The 23,409-nt window shown below is 42.2% G+C and overlaps 1 protein-coding gene across 1 annotated transcript in view; it reads right to left on the reverse strand.

Annotated features, from left to right (window-relative positions):
- The window catches only part of Entrep2 (endosomal transmembrane epsin interactor 2), a 399,942-nt gene that overhangs the window by 208,354 nt on the left and 168,179 nt on the right, over positions 1-23,409 (reverse strand). Inside the window, exon 2 of the mRNA XM_034484687.2 lies at positions 19,828-19,884. Within this exon, the coding sequence (XP_034340578.1) occupies positions 19,828-19,884 (57 nt within the window). The remainder of the gene's footprint in view (positions 1-19,827; positions 19,885-23,409) is intronic.

A 23,409-nucleotide genomic window follows, 5' to 3' on the forward strand; every position in this document is an offset into this window, starting at 1 on the left:
AATATAGTTCAGCATTTTATTCTGATGATTTGTATGCTTGGTGATACTTTTAAAATTAACTGTGCCATGGACAGACAGATCACATACTTCCCAGCTGTAATAATTCTCCTAATGCTATATCTTTACAACAGTAATTACCTTCTTTCTGAAAGAATACGCGTTTTGAATCTCATGACACTTCATCTATTACTTTTCCTATATTAGAGCTACCTCAGCGTATTACATTTTTTCCCCTTAACGACTTTTTTCTATTAGGAGACCACAAAGGCCCCAGGGCAAAGGAAGTGCATTAGGAAGGGGAAGCATTTTAGCAGAGTTGGGATTTCTAAGGTGCACACCAGACCACTCTTGCCAAGAACAAACTCAACAGCAGATCTTCTACTTCCTGTCAATCTTGACATGCATTTCAAAAGAAAAGGCTATGAAGCTCACCATTAATGTAGCAAATTAAATTGCCAGCACAGGGGCTGGAGAGATGGCATGGTGGTTAAGAGGACTGGCTCTGCTCTTCCAGGAGGCCTGGGTTTGACTCTCAGCATCAACTTGGTGGTCACAACAATTTATACCTGTAACTCTTGGGGCTAGAGTTATATGATGCCTTTTTCTGGCCTCTGTGGGTACGAGGTATGCATGTGGTAGACAGACATACTCACAGGTAAATCATACACACACACACACACACACACTGTGTGTATTTGGATCTGTCTGTCTGTCTGTCTGTTTATCTATCTATCTATCTATCTATCTATCTATCTATCTATCTATCACTCAACTGGGAAAAAGATTGCCTACATAGTAAGACACAAAACAGCATTCCACTGGTCACTGATTTCATTCTTCTCTGAGGAGTCACCCTAACTCACTCTCCCCTCAGCTGGCTCACGAGCTGGCTCAACCAGCTGGACAAAGAGGAATCTTTCATTTGCTGACCATGAACATCAAGTGCTCATTTACTGGGAGGACAAAATGCCTTCATAACCAAAGACCTACTTACTGGAACACTTCATAGAAACTACTGCATGGTGGGAGTAAGCCTTCCGGGGTTCCTGATATCAGAAGTGCTCAAGCATAGCCAGAAGGCTACAGAAAAGCTGTGGAAAGGATCCAAGAGCCAGCCAGAGGTACCTTCACTGCTGTTCTCTCAAGAGCTTTGACAGATGCTTTTACCCCAGACCCTCCACCAGGTGCTCTTCCTGCTTCCTGGGTTTTGTTTGTTCTGCTCTGTTGACCCCCAGGAAGTGTCCTCTGAGCCACTTGCCCACCTGCTACCTATCAGTGCTGATGCTCAACCCCACTGTCACCAAAAGGTTCAGAGTGTACCCATCTTCTCTATGCCAATCCCAGAGGAAACGGAGGAACATAATGGACCACATACCCCTGGAAAGCAGATGAGACCAACTACCCATGCTGTGGTAGTTACTGCCCCAGGGCTATAGCCAATTATGAGTGTAGAAGGCCACCTTCTTCATGTCTAATGGGATCCTGGTCTTGAAAAACTGTGGTGGGCTCTGTACAAAAGCCTCCTTTTATCTTATATTATATGTATATAATTCACCCTTGAGTAAGTAAGTTCTAACGTACTATAGTTTTTTCACACTCTACTTATACAACCAGCCCTTCACAGCTGAAGGTTCTGCAGCAGCAGATTCAAAAGGCTATGGATTAAAAATATTTGGGTGGGAAAACTGCTTCTATACAAACACAAGCCCTTTTCCTTGCTGTTATTCTCTAAACAACACAATATAACTATTTACCTCCTATTTACATTGGATTTTGTATTATAAGTTTTCTAGAAATAATTTATAGTTTATCAGAGAATAATGTGTATGTAAACATTATTCTACTTTAATATGAGGGACTTAAGCATCCACTTATTTTGAAATCTACAGGGAGTCCTGAAATCAATCTTCCACAGATATGAGGGGTGACTATAATACTATTTTAATATTTTATAGCTTGCTGTGGGTTGGATAAGTGCCCTCAAAGGCCCATGTGTTGAAAGCTTGGTCCCATAGTCTATGGTGCTTCCAGGAGGAGGCAGACCTTTGAACAGGTAGGGCCTAGTGGGAAGGAAGTTAGACCACTGGGGTTGTACCCTTGAAAGGACCCAGTAATATGGAGTAATGCAAGCTCTCTCCCCACATCCCTTCTCTCTCTGACTTTCTCTCTGTACTTCTCAGCTACATAAGTTCTGGAGCTTGCTCTACCACAAGCTTTATTAGGGTTGATCTGCCTTCCACAGGCCCAAAGACAATAGAGCCAAACCATCACAGATGGAACCCTCTAAAATTGCAAGCCAAAAATATACATTTCCTCCTTTAAAATCATCTAAGGTATTTTGTTACAGTGATGGAAGACTTACTTATACATTCCCAGTTCACATCACTTCTTTATCTAGAACTCATACTTCTTGAAGGCAAGAATCATCTCTCATGCTTCTCATTTCCAGTCCATCGCACAGCTCAGGGCTTTGCACAAAGTATTTCATTGTCTATGGGATACTGTGGCTTAGGAGGCTCAGTCCCACCACCTAGTATTTCTGAGAACTACTGTGAGGTGACTGTCTTTCACTATACAGACAGAACAGACAGTATGAGAAATCATATCCCATGGTCACCCTCTTCGAGATCAGTGCCAAAGCACACCAAGACACATACAGCCTACACTGTAGCAGCTGATAAACTCTTCCCTGTTGGAAACTTGTTTAAACTTTATTGATGCTCACTGTAGGGTCCTAAATAGTTGATGATAAACTGATTACTTATCAAGGTCTTGGGGTCCAGATACATAACTCAGTCTACATTATCCAATGGATATAAATTACATTAAAGCAGTCACCAATATAAACATGAAGACTCAGTGTAGAGGGTGGTTCTGACGCTTTGATTGGGAATCTGTTTACTGACGCTGAAAATTCTTGCCCCCTATTGGTTTTTGGTTTATCAATAAAGATGCCATCAGTCAATGGCCAGGCATAGGGTGGGATGCACGGTAGGATGCAGAGAGAATTGAGAGGACTGGAGAGAGAAGAAGGGGATGCAGTAGGAACAGGAAAAAGGCCAACCAGCCAAGCGAGTTTTCAGGGAAGTGGCCTCTGGGGTAATGGGAAGATTTAGAAGCCCAGTCATTGAGTTAGCCATGGCATTTAAAAAAAATAACTGGGGTGTATGTGTGTGTGTTTTCTATTCGAAGATCTGAGATAGCTCCTGGGCACGTGTACACGTGCCAAGAACACAAAATAGAGTAGACAAAACTACCTGCTACATCTCAGGATATGAGACTTCATTCCAGGGCTCCTGAGTTCCCAGAGGGCCCATCTCTTCAGCACTGTTTCTATGGAGGTCGCCACCTATGTTCTGGTAGGAATGGTGTAACATTCTCCAACAGGGCCATGGAAACAATTAGTTCTTTCTGAGAACATTTTCGACAGCACTTAGAAGCAACAATCAAGAAAAGCCTATTACAACTGTTTCCCTGTGGATTTTAAGATTATGCATTTAACTCATTGTGATGTTGAATGCATAATTACCTTATCAAGAATCTCTGTCAACCTTGTATATAATCTGCTCCTCATCTCTTGCCAAAAGTTAAGTATTAGTACATTTCTAACTAAAAACATGCCTGGTGGATCAAAATAAAACAGCTTATACTTCTCACTAAAGTCATTTAAGAAACCCTAGATCACTGTCAGCTTCACTAAAAAAGGAGTGTTTTCCCATGGCAACTTTTAATTTCATGCAGTGTCTTAGTTTTTTTTTTTTTTTTTTTTTTTTTTTTTTTTTTTTTTTTTCTTTGTTTTGTTTTTCCTGTCATTACTGTGATGAGATATCTGGGCCAAAGAAATTTAAAGAAGAAAAGGAGTATTTTACCTCGGGAGCTTGAAGTAGCTAGATCCTATCTCCAATCAGAAGAGGGATGTAACGCATGTATGCAAACTAGTGCTCGGCTCAATTTCCCCACTTTCATACAGTCCGAGGAAAGCTGCCTAAGGAATGGGGCTACCAACAGTGGATAGATCTTCCCACCTCAATTAGCACAGGCAAGACATGCCTAGGGGGCCATCTCTTAGGAGATTCTAACCTCTTTAACATTGTCGATCGACACTCACGATCACACACTGTCTTGAATGGCCTGCTTAAATCTGTTTTCTAGCTAGATACTCTTTCCGTGTTAACATGTCTTACTGATAGCAATTTAAAGGGAACAGGGACTGAAGCAATAGGTCAGTGGCCAAAAGCACTATGCTATGCAAGCATGAAGGCTTGCATATATCCCCAGCACCTACATAAAAACCTTGACAAGTGCGCATGCATTTGTAGCCCTGGCACTGTGAAGAATGGAGACAAGAAGATTGCTAGGACTCGTTGGCTGTCAGTCTAGCTCCACATTCAGTAAGAAACTCCATCTCATGGGAAGAAGGTTACATAAAGATGGGGCTTTATGTTCTTCTATGCCTCTGAATACACAGATGTACGCATCACACACACCACATATATATGTAATACACACAAACAGGAAGTGAACACACATGTGTATGCATCACACACACACCACATACATGAAACACACACAAACAGGATGCACTCAGATCTGCTTTTATAAACAACAGAAGCATTTTAGATATTTAAACAGCTTTGCTTGAAAAGTAAAATTCCTCATGGCTTCAAAGACCTGTATGAGTAAGTATGTGTACACCTTATATCCTTCTCTCCAACAATTAACCCATGAAGATTCATCTTTAATGTGACCAAGCAAAATATACTCTCTTAAGAAGAGGTTCTGCTCTTTCCTGACTGTAAGAAACTCCCAAAGTGGATTCATAATGAATTTCCTGAATAATGACTTCAAACAGATTTACATTAAATATATTAACCTTTAACTCACCTATATTTTAATAGCATATTAAAGTTATATTTGAGATCAATTCATGGCTTAGAAAGAAAGCCCCACAGGCTTTCTAGAACTCATATTAAAGGTTAAAGTGATTCATAATTTTTCCCCCACAGAATCTGGTCAGACATATGACTTTGTAGTATGACTAGGGTTGAATTTCTGATGGGCACAGCAGGAATCATTCCTGTTGGTACAGAAATTCAAAGGCACTTTTGGAAAGAAGATAATGTATGCAGCCCGGGATTTTAAGCCTTCTTATGTTAAAAAATGATCAGCATAGCAATGGAGAGAGAGAAATATAAAAACACTAATTCTGGATGAAGTTCATCCATCATGCACCTCCCATTCCTTGGCATTTGTGTGTTTTGTTAAATACTGCAGTTGCAGAAAACAAAAGCAACAGAATCCAGCCAAATAGAAGGACAGACAAAGCCATTTCTCTTCATCTATGGGTTTCTAATAAACTCCAGATCATGACAAGAACTAGTCACTTGCGGTTATTCACAAATACATAAGGTTGTTTTTCCCAGTCTAGTGATCTACTGCTTCCATTCCAGGATGACACTAGCAAGCTCTAGTGACTTAAAAGAATCTAGTCAGTGTGTACAACAGTACTCAGAGAGCTGATGTCTCTTTGTGCCACACAGGTAGGTTTATCAGGGACAGAATGTAACCTTGAGCCTAAGAATTATCTCAACACTGGCCCGAATTAATGTAAAACTCTGCAAAATTATGTTGGTGGCAACCAACAGCTGCCTGATTTGACTTAAGTCCCACTCAACCAGAGGGAAATCACGCCTAGTACTGAAAACCTAGCCAGCTTCCCAGGGCTAGTGAGCTCACGCACCTTAGGAAAGAATCTATTACTGCCACTTCGCTAGCCTGGTATAATTCCTTTCTATAATTCTAAATCCTATGCTCATGCCACAGATAAGTAAAGCTGCTACCTTTCATAAAAGAAGCCTGTTTTTATAGCAAATGAGAACTAGAAAGTCACGACTGGACATGATGCAAGAGATTAGCAGATCACAGAAAGCTCAGGACCAACAGATACATCTATATCACGGCTCTAGCATTTAAGGCTTTGAGAACATCACAGGGGGGGGAGGGGCAGAAAGATTATAAGAGCCAGAACTCAAGACACCTGCTGTGAAACAGTTTCTGCCAGAAATGGCTCCATAGCAAAGATCTGAACAATGGTAGTACCGATGGACATATAATTGTGGAAGGGGGACAATTTCTTAGGATTCAGCCCCTAGGAAAAAACTATAGGGAGTTAATGACTTCTGGGAAAATGAAAATCAGCTTATCCCAAGGATGAGCCCCCTTGTAGGTTGTCTAATGTAAAGTGGTCAGCCTTGAAACCATATGTACGTACGTACGTACACACACACACACACACACACACACAAACACACACACACACTCCCCATATGTGCCAAAAATAATCAAAGAAAAGGAGGCTGTCATCTTGAGTGGGAGAAATGGGAGGGGTTTGAGCGAAGGTTGCTGGGAGGGGCTGGAGGGAGGGGAAAGAGAGGGAAAGCTGTTTCAATTAAAAGAATCTTTTAAAAAGAGAGAGAGAAAAAAAAGAAAGAAAGATAAGCAGGAAAAATGAAAACTCTCCCTCTATGTGATAGCTCCTAATCAAAACAAAAACTGAAAAAAATCTTTGGCCCCGCATGTATTTTTCAAGTCTGATATGCTGTGGCCTCAGTCTGAGCTAAGGTCTAAATTATACCTTAGTAAGCTAATAAAAGGAGAGGGCCTTTTGGCTACATTGAGGACTCTGATTATAAACCAGTTTGTGCTGGCTGGAACCACAACTACATCTACCTGCTGTATACTTGTCCCATGCCTCAGTTTCTCCTTGGGTGGGACAACAGGGGTGCCTCACTGGGTACCGTGAGAACTAAACGGAAGTAGTATGTGAACAGGTCTCAGCCCACACCCTGTGGCATGCCCACCTTGTTACAACAGTCACACTGAAGTAATGAGATTGTGTGGCTGTGGATTTTGCCCGTTCAACTCCCCTGTGGTACAACTGTACCCACAGCTTTCCCCCACCCATCTTGAATGCAGAAACAGCTGATGTTAGGAGCTACCAACTGATCCTGAATTTTCCTTATTATTAGTCATTTCAAATAAACTGGGTGCATCCTAGTTTGGGGCCATATTTTTTTGCAATGTCTATAATTTAAAGCATCTTTACAAATTTTATTTTTATAATTAAGGTCCATAGCAAAACTGAGCAGAGGGACCTGAAACTTCCCATACATTACCTCTCTCATCAAATGCACAGCCCCCTGCTACCAACATCCCCCACCAGGAAGGCACATTAGTTATAATCAGGAACCCCACTGATTCATCATTAAGACTCCAAATCCAGGGCTTACATTGGGAGCCACTCTTGGTGTTAAGCATTCTGCGGTTCAGACACATGAGTAATGGTGTGTATTCACATTTACAGAAGCAACAAAAGCATTTCACTGCCCTCAGACACTGTTTTGCCTAGTTATCTCTTTTCTGTAAACTCCTGATTATTGACCTTCTCCACTCCTTGTAACTTCCGATCTTTTGATCTTCTCCACAAATTGACTTTTACTAAGATGTGCAGTCTTTCCTGGATGGCTCCTTTCCTTTGGTGATAAGCATTTCAGGTTTTTCCTGTCTTTTCCCGGCTTGATAGGTCATTTCTTTTAACACTGAGTGCCTCCTCTCTGTATGCACCTGCTAATTTATCCATCCCACTGAAGGATAGAAGACACTGAACTTTTCACCTACCATCTGAGACTCTTATTTTTAAACACCTTAAGAACACCAGAGAACTTCCATTATTTCTGAAAGCCACTATGATGTGTCTTTCTCCTACAGAAGATCATAGAAAAATAGTGTATAAATGGTGCTTCTAACATGTTCACGACATGGACACTTGATGGTATTGTCACACCTTCCTGAATACTGTCACCTTTGTTGACTATTTCTAAGTAAGATGCAGGAGCCAGAATCCTAGCACCTGCCAGCAGCCCCCAAGCCCAGAGGCCTGCAGTAAATTCCAGCATTCATTCTAAAATTCTGAATGAATGCCACTGGTACTTCTTAGGGACATGGTAGCTTAAGAGCCATTGAGGAGTTCTTCCGTGACTTCTGGGCCTCCTGGGTTTGCTTGGTTAATAATGATTAATACACAGAGTGAGTTATTTAAGCTGGGGTGTTCTAATTGTATTTATTAAGGTCTAATTTACAGAAAAGAAAATTTAATTATTTTAATTGACCAGTTGGTGAATCTTAACAAACACAGATAGCTATGTCAATGCCACCAGAATGAAAGCACAGAATGTTCCAGAGAACCCACAAGTTCTCCCATGCCCCTTTGCTGTCAGTCTCTTCCCAGCCCTAAAGCCCCAGATAAGTAGCAGCTACTGTCCATTCCCAGAATCCTGACAACATGGTCTTTCATGTTTGGTTTCCTTTCCCTCTCTCTTTTCTCCTTTCATTTCTTTCTGTCTTCCTTTGAAAGTGACCCATTACACAACCCAGGTTGACCTTGATACTGCAATCTCCCAAGAACTAGGATGGCAAGCATTTGCTATCACAACAGGTCTGGCTTCTTTAGCCTATTTCTTTTGGGATTCATCCATGTTGTGTATAGCAGTACAGCGACCTCTTCAGCCTCAGCAGTGTTCTATCAGAACCTAGAGAAATCAAACTACTACTGACATGGAAGCCTCGTCTTTATTGGCTAGCCTTCTAGTTCTGAAGGTGATATGCATACTACCAAAGGGGAAAAGTCATCAATCTAACGAGGGTGTAACCCCTATATGTACCAAGGGAACAACTGACCTGGAAGGACTTGCCAACTGGTGCAACGGAGGCTGGAATGTCATGAAAGCAATTGAGCACGTTTTGATTCAATTTACGGTCTCCTTCACAGGATTGATCCCATACCTGTTACTGTCACTGGGCCAAGAACCTATAGTTGGATAAGTCACAGGTCCTAGGAGAGAATCGACTAATATTGTTCTGCTAAATGTACGTAGGACTGAAACAACCCCTATTGACCTGGATTATGCCCATTGATTGAGACATTTCTCAGCCTGTATCGTAAACTTCTATTTGTAATAGATGATGATAAACACAGAGACCCACAACTAGTCAAGGTATAGAGAGTAAGAAACTACAGAATGCCCATCTATAAATGAAATGTGTGTGTGTGTGTGTGCGTGTGTGTGTACGTGTGTGTGTATAAAAATCCTTCCTCTATGTGATAGCTCCTAATCAAAACAAAACTGAAAGAATCCTTGCTTCCACATTTATTTTTCAAGTCTGATATGCAATACACACACACACACACACACACACACACACACACACACACACACATTCCCTCCTCCAAAGGCTCAGAAATCATTGTGAAGAGGAGTCCAAAGGAACACAAGAGCCAGAGGTGGTGGATGACTACAGGGAAGCAGTGTTTTGCCGCAGATATCAACTCACAGCAGATGTGACAGGATGCACAACCTCTGTAAGCTCAAGCCAGACAAAGTCCCAGAATTAAAGAGGGGAGGGGATAAAGCCTCACCCCTAGCCAAGAAGCTATTGGCAAATCTTAGCTGCTGGGAGTAGGACGGTCAGTGTTCTCTAGAGTGTAGACCTTGATGAATTGACCACACTGCAGTAGAAGCCCACACATCCAAACTATTTGAACAATACAAAAAGGCCTTGATGCGGGTGTCAGGGGCCATAGACACAACACTGTGTGGGAAGGGATAGAGGGTGAATCTGGGAAGAATTGGAGAGGGAAGGTGAATATAATCAAACATACTGTAGGAAAGTCTCAAAGAACTATTTTTAAGACATTAAGAAAATACAATGTAACAAGAATTGCTACCTGTGCTACATTCAAACACTCCAAGAGGATAAAGAACTGTGTTCAACATGTTCCCATTGACACCCTAGAACAACAGGTGGGACTTACTAGGGGATACCAAGAGAATAGAACTCTATGCAGTTAGAGAATGACCTTTCCAGATGCACCATTCACTGGTGAACCTCACACACTTCACTTCTCACCTCACTAACTGACAGCTCTGAAAGGGGCCTTCCAGGGTGACATCAGGGCAAATGGCAAAGTGGCAACCTGAAAACTCATTGCTGCATAAAAGGAAGTAAATTCCCAGACACGTCCCCAGGATCAATTCGCTGGGAACTCTAGAAGTGATCCAGACTCTGTCAGCAAATTTGAGATTCCCTTTTCAAAGTAAACAGCTGAATTTTGGGTTGGAAAAGTGAACTTTTTGGTTCTATGGCTTGCCCTCCTCCACCCTCCTACTCCATATTAACCTAGCAAATCATCAGTTCACATTCCTGGTACAAGTCTAGAAGCCACCTGAAGGAAGAAGGCGACTACAGCCTGCTTTCAGAGCCACTCCCAAATAGCTGCTACCTACATGGCCATTATCTGAAGGCCATTCTCAATGGTGATCTGTACTTGACCTTACTTGGAACCCACCTAGTAATGAAAAGTCTGACCTGTGAGAGAAAACTGTCACATATATTTATAGGCAAGTTTTCTCATACTGTAGTTGCCTACATAGTAGATAATATCCATGACAGATTCTGTAACCTTTAGGTCCTTTCTATGACTGTCCCACTTCCCAAATAATGACAATGAAGCTTATTTATTTATGAATTAATACTTAGGCCTTAAGCTAGGCTTGTTCCCTCAGCTAGCTCATAACTCAATTAACCCATTTATATTATTCTATGTCTGCCACATAGCTAGTTACCTTTTCTCAGTTTCATACCTCCAACTGCCTCTAGCAAATCTCCTGTGCCCGACTCTTTGCCTGAGTTCCTATCTCTTCCCGGAAGTCCCACCTTCTACTTCCTGCCTTTGCTATAGGTGGTCAGCTTTTTATTAAACCAATCAAAAGGTGAGAGAGGCAGTATTCATAATGTATCATATGAATAGCAATACCAAAGTCCAGTCTGCACTCAAGTCTCTATTGGGACAGAAATCAACATTTGAATAATACAAAGACAATCCGTACACAGTGTACAATAATATTATCCCAACAAGATTAGAAGAGACCATCCAAAGATACTTTTAGTAAAAGCTAGGGAGTAAAATGACCATAAGCTTTTGAAAAGCCCTATCATACTTCTGGGCACACAGTATGCAACCTAGATACATATAGAGGTATGTATTTGCCCCTGATGGGTTTGAGACTCTAAGTCTAAGGTTCATATAAGCAGAAACTAAACATGAAAGCAGACTGTCAACTGCCTGATATTATGTCTAAAGCATGTCCCAGTAGACACACACAGGCCCTCAGCAAAGACTAGGCATTGGCTGCACATGTTTAAGGGGATTATTGCCCAATGATGATTAGCTAACTACCAGCTTTACTGAACAGACACTTTAGTAGCATGTATGACAAGGAATCCTACTCTGCAGAATTAGTTAAGAAGTCACTAAACAAGTGACAAAAGCTATAGTAAACAGTATCAACAATAAAATATGGTGAGGGGTAAATTTAATTGCCATAGGTGACATGTTGTATTCTTGAAAATGTCTGGTTTGCAGCAGGGAGTTATGAAGACATGAAAAGATATCACAAGCATGTTACAGTGGGAAAAGCAGACAGTGTAAACAGTCCCAGAGGAAGGCCAGATGGTGAGCTTAACAACTCTGCTCAGCTCTTCTAAATACACTGAAAAGACCTAAAGGGAAATTTTTTTTGAAATCTTGTTTTAAAAGCTAAAGAGGAAAAAAAAAAAAAAAAACAGTCAATGATATCTAAGTAGAAAAAAAGCAAAAAACAAAAACAACAAAAAAAGCAGAGGTTAGAAGTATCAACCACAAATTATAGAGCTGAAGAGAACAGAACTCCAAATGAAAATGTGTTCTGAGAAGTTAAACAGCAGAACTGGGTGGACCTGAGAGGCAGGCTAGTTGACATCATCTCATCTGTACAGACAAGGAAGCAAAGAACAAAGAAACATAACAGACCTTAATCGAGTGGTTCTTAGTCTGTGGGTTGTAACCCCTTTGATAAACTTCTAGCCAGTAAAGTTATCTATAATACGATTCATAGCAGTAGCCAAATCACAGTTAGGAAGTAGCAATGGAGATAATTTTATGGTAGAGGTCACCACAACATGAGGAACTGTAGTGAGGAGTCACAGCTTCAGGAAGATTGAGTACACCTGCCTTAAACAACACACAGGCTACCTCCAAAGAAGCTAAAACACATAAGACAAGAGTACAGGGAGGGAAAGAGAAAAGAAGAAACAAAGGTTAAAAAAAACATTTTTAGAAATTCTCGCCCCAAATTTCTCAAATTTGATAAAAGACATGTATCTCAAGTAGGTCAAACTCAAAAGGACTGATGCCTGGACACGTCTTAGGTCAACTGTCAAAAGCTAAAGTCAAAGAGAAATCAAAGAAACAAGAACAAGTGAGTGTCTCTCACAAAGGATCTCCAAAAGATCAATAGCTGGTCTCTCACAAATCACATATGATAAAGGGCAGCCAGGGCATATTCAAGACCATAAAATACAAGAGAGAGAAAGAGAAACCTATGAATCAAGAATTCTATATATAGCAGAAGCATTCTTTTAAAATGAAGGAAGAATTTTTAACCATTCCAAGATAAAAACTAAGAGAATTTGTTATGAGACATATCCTATAAGAAAAAGGAGAAAAGGATACATCACACAGAAACATAACTCTTCTTCTCCTATCTGATTGAAAAGACAACCAAGTAAATCAAGAACAGCAAAGTTGGAGTGAGAGGCACACAACATGCAAAGATTTAATTTGTATGGAACCCATATAAAGAAGGAAGCCTGAAGTCACAGAAGGCCAGCTTTTGTATAGTATTGACATTAAGTTAATATTCATCTAAAACAGTTTGGTATATATTATGACATTCATCTTGTTACCTAGGATAGTAACTAGGAAATCAACACAAAATATATTCTTAAAATAAGAGAATTAAAGTAGTATGCTAGAAAATGTCTTTTTAACACAAAAGAAGGCAACAACAGAGAAACAGACAAACAGTTTAATAGACAAGGCACTTAGAAAGTGTAGAGTTTGAGTCAAGGTCCTTCCTTATTAGAACTTAGGTTAAGGTGGAAAAATACATTCAGTTATGGGGTACACACTGGCAATATATATTTTTAATACACAACCCAAGTACATGATATTTATAAGAGACTCATTTTATATTCATTGACACAGAGAAAAACAGCAGAGATGGAACATGATTTACTGCAAAAGAGTTTCTTTGCAGTAAAGAGTTGGCTTAGTCACCATGAATATAAATAAAATGGTCTCCTACACCTAAAACATACCCAAGTCTTACCCACAAACAGTATTCTGAAGAACTTAACGGACAGCCCTACACTGAAATAGAAACGTGTGGTTTGCCTAGGTTTGTAAAAACCCGAGGAACAAATAATGAACCCTTGTAAAGGTGTTGGGGTCTCATTCTTGCTACACACAGGAAGGATCTAGTGAGTTAATATAAAAGTATTAATAAATGAGTCCTGTAATAGAAATTCAGAGCAGTGTAGAGTAGCGTTGGCTAATATGCCCAGGTGTTCTATGTACAGGCAGGAAGCAGAAACACTGAGAGGTGGGACCATAGGCCCAGAAGCATATTCCCTGGGTTTATATCTGAGCCCCTTCTAGCTTCAGAACTATATATATGACTAGATCTAGCTATACTGACACCATCGAGAGGGGGCCCAAGAAATGACCGATGAATATTAACACTTAATATTTTCATCATCACAGCCATCATCCACTCATGATGAGCCCAGTTCCAAGTCACTCTGAACCTTCAAAGGGGACCATGATGGTAGGGACCGAAAGAGAAGGCATCTTTCCTGACAGAAAATCAGCTCAGCTGTGGCATCGTGAGGTTACATTAGCCAAGAACACCTAAAGCAGAGGATGTAGTCATTGCTGGTTTCGACATTCACGGATCCCCAAGACTGACTCCTCATCCTGGGTTAGGCTGATTACAATGTTGTTTAATGGGAGAGACTATGAATTCAACTTAACCTTCCCCTCCACCAAACAATCCTAAGAAAGCCACCAACCTACTGTGTGCATCCATCACTCATACATTAGCCCTTCTTCAGGGAACAAAAAAGGGTCAGCGAGACTGATGGCATGGAGATAACAGCTATGAGAAGGAAGAGGCTGGGAAGGATAGGCTACAAACAGACCTGTGGGTTGTGGGAGTTTCATAAAACTCGAATGATGCTATGAAAAGGAAAGTCATCCCAGAAGAATAGAAAGTTCTTAGAAAGTTGCATAGCTGTCTGTCAAAATGAAAAGTTCAACACTGGGTCTAACCAGTAGAATGGATGTAGTTGAAGCCCAAATCAGCTGTCTGAGAAATAAAAGAGAGGAAAAATACCTAGAAAGAAAGAAAAACACTAGAAAATGTTAAAGATCCTAGAAGGTCAATTTAGCAGGCAAAATGTCCACTTGGAATTCAAGAAACAAAGAAAGACAGAGAAAAGATAATGTTTTAAAATTGCAGAAAAATGTCTTTTGAATTATCTAATAACAAATAATCAGAACGAGTCTAAGTCTCTGCAGCGTGTGGCACCAGATCTGAGGTCACTATATTAATAACTTTTCAGGGAATTGTAACAGAAAAGAAAATGTCTTTCAATATTATAGTTATCATTTGTCCAGAAATTCATTGATAAAATCAATCATGATGAAAATAAAGGCACAGTCATTAGGGAACTTTATACATTTATTCTAAATTTTATTAAAGAGAAAATTGCACAGAAGTAGCCGAAAAGATTACTCACAAAACAAAAGCATGACTTGTTAGAAAGGCTGTCTTATTAACATGGATGGCACTGGCTGCAGGAGGGGCTGATGGGTTCATTCAGTAGCACAGGTATCAATAAAGACTCACATCCAGCAGTGGGAAAGGGAAACTTTTCAGCCAGGAGAGGAAACCCTAACATTCAAAAACTGCTAGGACAGTGACTACCTATCTTTGGCTACATGAAGAAATATATATAGCCTGGGGTATATAAAATTTTGCCATATAGATTAAAAAAGCAGTAGTAGTAATAATAATAATAATAATAATAATAATAATAATAATAATAATAATATCATCTAACAGGGCTGGAGAGGTGGCTCAGCAAGAGAAGACTCATGCTGCCAAGCCTCAGGCCCTGAGTTTAATCTACAGGGCCCACATGGCAGGAGGAGAGAACTGACTCCTGAGGTGCTTCTGACCTCCTCACTAGTGGCACGACACATGCACATACACCTGTACATGTACAGGCACAGACAGACAGACAGACAGACAGACAGAAGATGTGTCATTAAAAATTAAAAGACAACAGCATTATACAATATTACTTGTTTAAAACTAGAAGGCATCCATATATTAAGAAGTCCCACAAATAATAAAACAGTCTCATGAAAATAAGAAGCAGCAATCACAAAGGATCTAGCCAAAAACCCAGATATCTATCACAAAAGGCAACTCCTAAATCTCTATGGTACCGTATCCCTACAGACCAGGGCTCTTTAAAAATAGATTCATGATAATTTGCAATACATGAGATAATCTATAACTTATTATGTATAAAAATAGTACAATCTTGTGGATAGTTTCTTCTGGGGAAGAAGATGAAGGGTTTGTTTTATTTTTAAATTTTATTTTTTTTTTTCATGTAATAACCTCTTAATAGTATTACAGTTACTACAAATAAGACAGGGAGGCAGGATTCAACTCATTGCTAGTTTACATGTTTTTTTCTTTTTAAATTATGTGTCTGTGATTGCACACAGGAGTGTTGCCATTAGGATCATGAATGTCACAGGGTACATCTCTGAGTCTTTTGACAAGTTCTCTAATTAGAGTCGTGTGGTCTGGGTACTAACTTGGGATTAGTTTTCTACAAAGAGAACAAGTCCCTCAATCACAGGAGATACTTCATATGACAAACGACACCAAGTAGGAAAAAAAAAAACCTTATCTTGTTGTCACTGACCTCACCGGTTTTCAGCATCTCAAAAGGCTCTCATATAGTACCACACCTTACAGCCCACAAAACACACACACACACACACACACACACACACACACACACACAAACACACACACACACATTCACACACATGCACATTTTCCTTCTACTGATCTCTCTCAAATCATGCTCACAGAGTCTTCTTCCCCAAGTGCTGGTCAGATGCCTGCTGTCCCTTCCTCCCCTCCCTAACAGAGCCTTCTTCCTCCAGTGTGTCACCAGCTTTGCATTAGATGTCTTGACTCTGCTGGTCAAACCACAGTCCACGTAGAGGCTCAGAACCATACAAAGGGACAGACACACCCAGCTAGTAAACAGCTCACGTGTGAGTCTCTGGAGGTACCCATCCCTACCATCAGCAGGGTCTCCTACTCACATCTTACACTGCTTCTTTTTAACCACCATGAGGGCCACTTCCCTTCACAGAAGTCAACTCACTGTTGTGGTCGCCACAGAGAAGCCAGCGATCTCCCTGGGAATGAGAAGGCCAACTGAACAAATATTAAAGTAGTAAAAATGAGACTCGAGGCATGAGTAGGAAAGACCAAGATTGAGAGAAAAAGGATGTGAGGATAGCTTCTCAGAATCTGGGCTGGGTGTGGCAGTGTAGGAGGCAGTGTGCAAGTGGAAGAATATGCAGACAGAGGAGAGCCAGCAGGCAGAGGGAATACCTATGAGGCCCATAGGTGGTTGAGTGGGGAAAAGGAGGACTTTGGAGTCAATGACTTGAGTTCAAGTATAAGGTAGTAACTTATACTTGAGGCTGCCTCTATCTCTTCGGAAATACAAAACTGACTCTTGCCTATATACCAGGAGAAGTGTATACATCACACCTGACCAATGGCCACCATCATTACCCATAGTATGTCACTGGAATTTCTACAGATAGATCATTTGAGGCCATTCCCCTAAGAATCCTGGGTCACAGCTACTTTCATGTGTCAACATAGCAAGCACATCCCAGCAGATACTTGGCAGGACACTACTTTGGATGTTGCTATAATGTTTTAAAGATGAAACGAACATTTAAGTCAATAATCTTTGAACAAAGAAGATGCCTTGCCTAATGTGGTAGGACTTCAACCAATCAGATGAAGCCTATGAGAAGAAAGGATGACTTCCTCTAAAGGAGAGGGACCAGGCTCTCAGACTCAAGGGACACTTAATCTCCCCTGAGGCTCTAGCATGCATGCTGAGGCTGTAGATGCTGGCCTTGTTAACAACCCCATGAGATTCTATAAAGTAAATTCTCTACTAGATGAGCAGGCAGAGAAAAGTTAGCTACATCCTGTTTGCTGTGTTTTCTGGGAATCCCTGACTGACACACAGATATGTAGGTATGTGGAGTTTGGTCTTTGTACCTACAGATTCTGCACAGACAAAAGACCATTCTTATAGGAGAGATAACTAACTACCCATCAAAACTTCCCTCCCTCCACAGTGTGCTGCTGCCTCTGAGAAATGTCTGTCCAGGCAGGCAGCATCTGCAAGCCTCCTATGGAGCGAGAATAACCTGGTGACAAGTTCTTACGAGGAGATGTACACATGATGTCCATCACTGGTAGGCCAAAGAGACCCATCCCCACCTCCTATATGTCCTCACTGAATCCCAGAGAAACCACAAGCATAGGGAATGGGGGGACCCCAAATGTTAAGACCCATGATCTCTGAAACCTTCTGAGGAAAAAGTCTTTGCTGAGGGCAGTGTCTGCACTGGAGAGCCAATGGGAGTAAATTTGTACTGCACTGAGCCACTAAAAATCTGAGGTTTGGCACAGTGGCTAGCATTTCCCCAGTGAAGCCCTTCATTCTCCAGCTGGGGCCTGGGAGGAGATCAATCAAGGCAAGGTGAATGTGAGCACCTTCCAGAGAGCAGCTGGTCCTACACCAATTACCCAGCAGGACTTGGGAACAAGCACTTGGAACACAGCCTCAGCAGGCCCAGATGCTGCCATTCCCTCCTTGCATGAGGCTCCCAAAACTCTCCCCCGGCTTTCCCAGGATACACCTGGGCCACATCCATAAGGCATTTCTCAGGCACCTGAATCCTGACCACCACGTGAGCACCTTAATCCTGAGGCTAGGACAGGAAGTGGAGTAAGGGGGTGGCAGGCTGTATCTTTCTACATGTATCCTAAGGAACACAGTTTCCTTCTGTTAGGCATCATAGATCTTAATCTGTCTGTCCTATGGGGGTATTGAGGAGGAATAGAACAGACTGTCCCTGCATTGCTAAGGACAGCTCAGAAGTTATGGCTGGTCCCCAGCCACGGTGTGTACTGCCAACCCATTCTGCACGGAGCCAGCTTCTTGATTCCTGTACTGGAGTTACCATAAGGTCATCCAACCAAGAGAGGAAAGAGCTGGAGGCTGGGATATAGAGGATACAGAAGAAGCAAAAAAGACCAGATGGTGGTGGTGGTGGTAGTGGTGGTGGTGGCTGTTGTTGTTGTTGTTGAAGCTGGGTGGAGGACACATCAGGATTCACTATACCACCCCCCACCTCTCCACTTTTTCTGTACATTTGAATTTTTCTAGATTAGAAGGCAATCTATCCTGTGAACTGAACTATACAGGAGGAGGCTCAATGGATTCCAAGCCACTGTCTCCCTTGACACTGTTCAGGATATCACAGTCACATTCCTGAAGGAAGTATCTTCCATGAACACATTTGTTTCCCCCCTATTTCCATTAATATTTAGAACGCATCATTATCTCTGAGTCCTATCACTTAAAACAAGATTTTAAATAATTGATTAATACAAAAGGAGAACACAACCACACTGCCGTGTTCAGTGCCCATCAAAGTTCTTCTGGTCCTGACACAGACACATCAATATATTAATGCACACACAGAGAAGACCAAGCTACAGATCAATACACACAGAGATGCATGGGGTACTTCTCAGAGGGAAAACCCATCATCCTTCCCCACCCCTGGTGTGGTCCACACTTCCATACCCTGTCCAGTAATGATTCTACTGAAGAAATAATCTTTACCCATGCTGTTTATAAAGTGTGTACACACACACACACACACACCCCTCCAATCAGTACTGACAGTTAACTACAACCTTTACCCTCCTTCCTCAGCTCTCCAGCAATGTCTTCATGATATTCTCACTCTAATTCTGGAGAGGCCCTTGGCTTCTAACTCTCTGGCCTCTGGGCATCTGAATCTAATTCTTCCAAAAGTCTCTAGAGCCATAAACTTGGCTTCCATCTCTCTCTCTCTCTCTGTCTCTCTCTCTGTCTCTCTGTCTCTCTCTCTGTCTCTCTCTCTGTCTCTCTCTCTGTCTCTCTCTCTGTCTCTCTCTCTGTCTCTCTCTCTGTCTCTCTCTCTCTCTCTCTCTCTCTCTCTCTCTCTCTCTCTGTCTCTCTCTCTCTCACACACACACACACACCCCTAAACTTAACATTTTTTGAACTCTGGTAGAATGTGTGCTGTTCTATGCTTCTATGTAAATATGCGTGCACGCGCACACACACACACACACACACACACACACACACACACACACACACAGATCTTAGTGTCTGGGAAAAGCATCAGCACCCAGACTTTCAAAATGTCTTTGTTTTCTGTATGTCCTCAAAGGATGTCACCAAAGCAAAGCAAACATAAAGGATTTAAGAGGATGGTCTTAGGAATCACTCAAGGGGCATGCTGGGAAGTATAACATGCCAATGTGCAACAGTACCTGAGAGTCAGCCCATCAGCACACAGCAGACACCATGCCCCACCTCCTGCCAACAGCTGAACGCTGTCTGCTACTGCCTCTGCTAGTCTCAGTTCTGCAGGTAAAGCACTGTCCAAGTTTACCTGGGCTTCCAGGTGCCACTTACCACAAGCGAGAGAGGCCTCTTCCAGGAGACAACACCAATAAGTCCAGACAGCAGCACCTGGGAAGAAGGAGAGCAGAGAGAGGGAGGTGAGAGAGACACTTGGAAATCTTTCAGACTAACTTCAATCTGTTCCACCCAGGGAAGGGCATGTAAAATCCATACAATACAAGAGACAAAGCTATTCCCCATCCACCATCTAGAGTCAGCCTCCACAACTTAACAGAAACGCTGCTTCTCAAGGTCACAGAGAAGTCACCAAATGCTACAAGGTGCTATTCTACACTGTTGATCACAGGACTATCCCTCAAGAAGATGCCTTCCATCCAGACTCAGCAGTTCTTATCACTTTCTGTTCTTCCCATTTCCCAAGCTGCTCTTCAGCCTCCTTTTAGAGTCCTAATGCCCATCCCAGGTTCTCAAGACCTTTGTCTCCTCTTCCTATGCCAATGGGAAACTAGCTATCATGTGGCCCTTAGAACCTTTCTGTGTTGATGTCTCCTTAGAATCTCACATTTCCGGGCTGGAGAGATGGGTCAGCAGTTAAGAGCACTGGCTGCTCTTCCAGAGGTCCTGAGTTCAATTCCCAGCAACTACATGGTGGCTCACAACCATCTGTCATGGGATCTGATGCCCTCTTCTGGTGTGTCTGAAGACAGCTACAGTATACTCATACGTAAGATAAATAAATCTTTAAGAATCTCAAATCTCTGTAACAATGCTCATCTTTCCTGGTTGCTCGTGCCTAAATCTCATCCCTCACCAGCCCACCCTTGTATCCAAATATATCCAGGGCAGGAGGCTCTAGCTTGCTGTGCTAGAATTATTCAGGAGGCCTTATCATAGATAAGCTATTTGGATATTCGATCCTGAAAAGATGGATCACACCCACATGCAACTGAGGGCTTGGGTCATGTACCCAAGGACCCAACTGGGTGCCTTGGATGATTTTCCCCCTGGGATTCCACAAGGGCCAGCCAGATCTGTGAAGATCAAGCTACTGACATAGCTACAAAGTCTGCTTGGTCACTGTCCTAGTTATTGTTCCGTTGCTGTGATTAGACATCATGACTAAAACGACTCTTATTAACTGAAGGCTTGATTACAGGTTTAGAAGGTTAGTCCATGGTCATCATGATGAGAAGACAGGCATGGGGCTAGAACAATTAGCTGAGAGCTTTCCATCCTAATCCACAGGGAGCAGGCAGAGCGGGAGGGAGAGCAAGACCGAACGAGAGGGGGAAACTTTAGTGAGACACCCCCTCCACAAGGCCACACTTCCTATTCCTTCCCAAATGGTCTACCAAGTGATGATTTAGCATTCAAGCATATGAGCCTATGTGAGGTCATTCTCATCCAAATCACCATAGTCACAGAGTGCAGCCCACCCTCAACCTATCTGCAATTGGCAGAACCAGATCTTAGACCCAGTGGGCACATGAATCCTCCAATCAGTACTGACAGTTAACTACAACCTTTATCCTCCTCCCCGGGCTCTCCAGCAACTGCTTCCTGATACCCTCTAATGCTCAGGAGGTGCTTGGCTTCTAACTCTCTGGCTTCTGGGTATCTGAGTCTAATTGTTCCAAAGGTCCCTAGAGCCACATACTTGGATTCCATCTCCAAAACCCAAACACTTCTTCAAGGGCCCCCTCTGTGAGGCCAGATTCATCACTCTTAAATAGACATCATGGTCTCAAGTCATTTTAAAGGTAGATCACAGGGCCCTTTCTCTAGTGGACATCTTGTTACAACCCCTATCTCCATCTCCTGTTTGACATTTCAAACTCTAACCCTACTCTCTCTTCAGGTTCATTTGAAATTCCCACTGAGCTCACTCTATAGTTCAAGGGTCAGTGAGTGGCATGGCTGGGTTGAGTCTTCCATATGTTGAGCCATTGGAATGTTCCTCACCTTCCTCTATGCCCATGTATGAGGCTCACCCACTCAGCCCTGCCTACATGATGAACTGGCTGAGAAGAACAGGGCTTTTCCTCCCTATTTCCCTCCACCCTTCTCTTCACATGTACCAACTAAAGTTCCTGTGGGCCATCAACAGGGGAATGTCTGAAAGCCAAGAAGAGAACCCTCACCAGACACAGAACATGCTGGCATCTTGGCTTTGGCCTTTGTAACCTTTAGAACAGTGAGAAAAAAATTCTGTTATCTAAGCCATGGGTTTCTGTATGGTATAGTAGCAATAGCTGATTGATAACAGATATGGAGTATATGTATCAACATAACAAAATACCTAAGATGTTTAACTTACACAGAGCACAGATAGAGAGTAGGAAGGTAGATCAGAGGGTAAAATCCATGCTGGGCAGCCAGGAAGACCCGAGTTTGGTCCCTAGTAGCCATGTAAAGTCTGAACAACTTGGGGGCACATTTTTGTAACTGCAGTACAGAGAAGCAGGGGAAAGGGTATATGGATCCCTGGACTTCCCTGGCTAGCCAGTCTAGCCAGTTGATGAATTCTAGGCCCAGTGAGAGACCTGGTCTCTAAGGGGTGAGGTAGAGGATGATAGAGGTAAATACTTGATGCTGACTTTGCCCTCCCCACATGTCTGTGCACCCACACAGACATGTACATGAATACATGAACTCATGAGCACATAGTCATACATATCACACACACACACACACACACACCACTAAGGTTTACTTGGGCTCACAATTCTGGAGGTCTCAGTTAATGAGCAACTGGCTCTGTGGTTGGAGATAGTACAGTATAATTAAGATGTGTAAAAAAGGAAATTCCGGGGCCAGAAAGCAAAGCAGGAAAGGGAAGGAGGCCCACAATGTCTTTCATGACCTTGTGTCCAACCACCTGAGGGCTTCCCACGTGACCGCTCACAGCTGCCATCTCCCAATCACACCAGCCAAGAGACTTGAGACTTCAACACATTGGTCTATAGGGGACATTTAAGATCTAAATTACTGCACATGTTACTCTGCCTGGAGTGGGTCACTGGATTCTACAATATCAGCCTACTCTCTCTATGTTCCCACAGATGCAGCAGGCTTCCTGCCTCCCAGTATGGAAATACTGGGTCAGTTCTAAGGACAGCAAGGGCCATGCCAGAACAATTCAGAGAAGAAGTTTCAAGCTCTGGTAAGGAGATACTTCTTTCCTTTCTGTCCTTGTCCATTTGTGACCCAAGGGAGGAAGGCCCATCCTTCAGAGCACAGTAGAAAAGAATTTCAAAGACTCAGCTTCTTGACTATTGGTTTGAGCTCACTTTTACCCAAATCCAGCTTCCACTGAGGAGTTGTGGCATGTTCTGGTGGCTCAGTAGTTCTGTAGGTTTCTTTTATATCATGCCTGTGAGGAAAAGGGTTGTGAATCAAGCTAGCTGTGAAATTACCATGCCATGAAACTGCTGACCCATTTAATTGACCGGTTTGGTTTTTCAAAGTCCACAATTTGCCAAGAATACGGAAAAACTGCAGAAGGTCAGAGAAGAGTAACATATAATTAAACAGCTGTGGAAGAAAAGGCAAAGAAAATAGAAGAGGCAGGATGCTGCTGCCGGAGAGGAGAGGCTTCACCTTTAAAGCACATCGAGTTATAAGGATACCAAG

Source organism: Arvicanthis niloticus, chromosome 1 (genome assembly GCF_011762505.2).
Source record: "Arvicanthis niloticus isolate mArvNil1 chromosome 1, mArvNil1.pat.X, whole genome shotgun sequence".
Lineage (NCBI taxonomy): Eukaryota > Metazoa > Chordata > Mammalia > Rodentia > Muridae > Arvicanthis > Arvicanthis niloticus.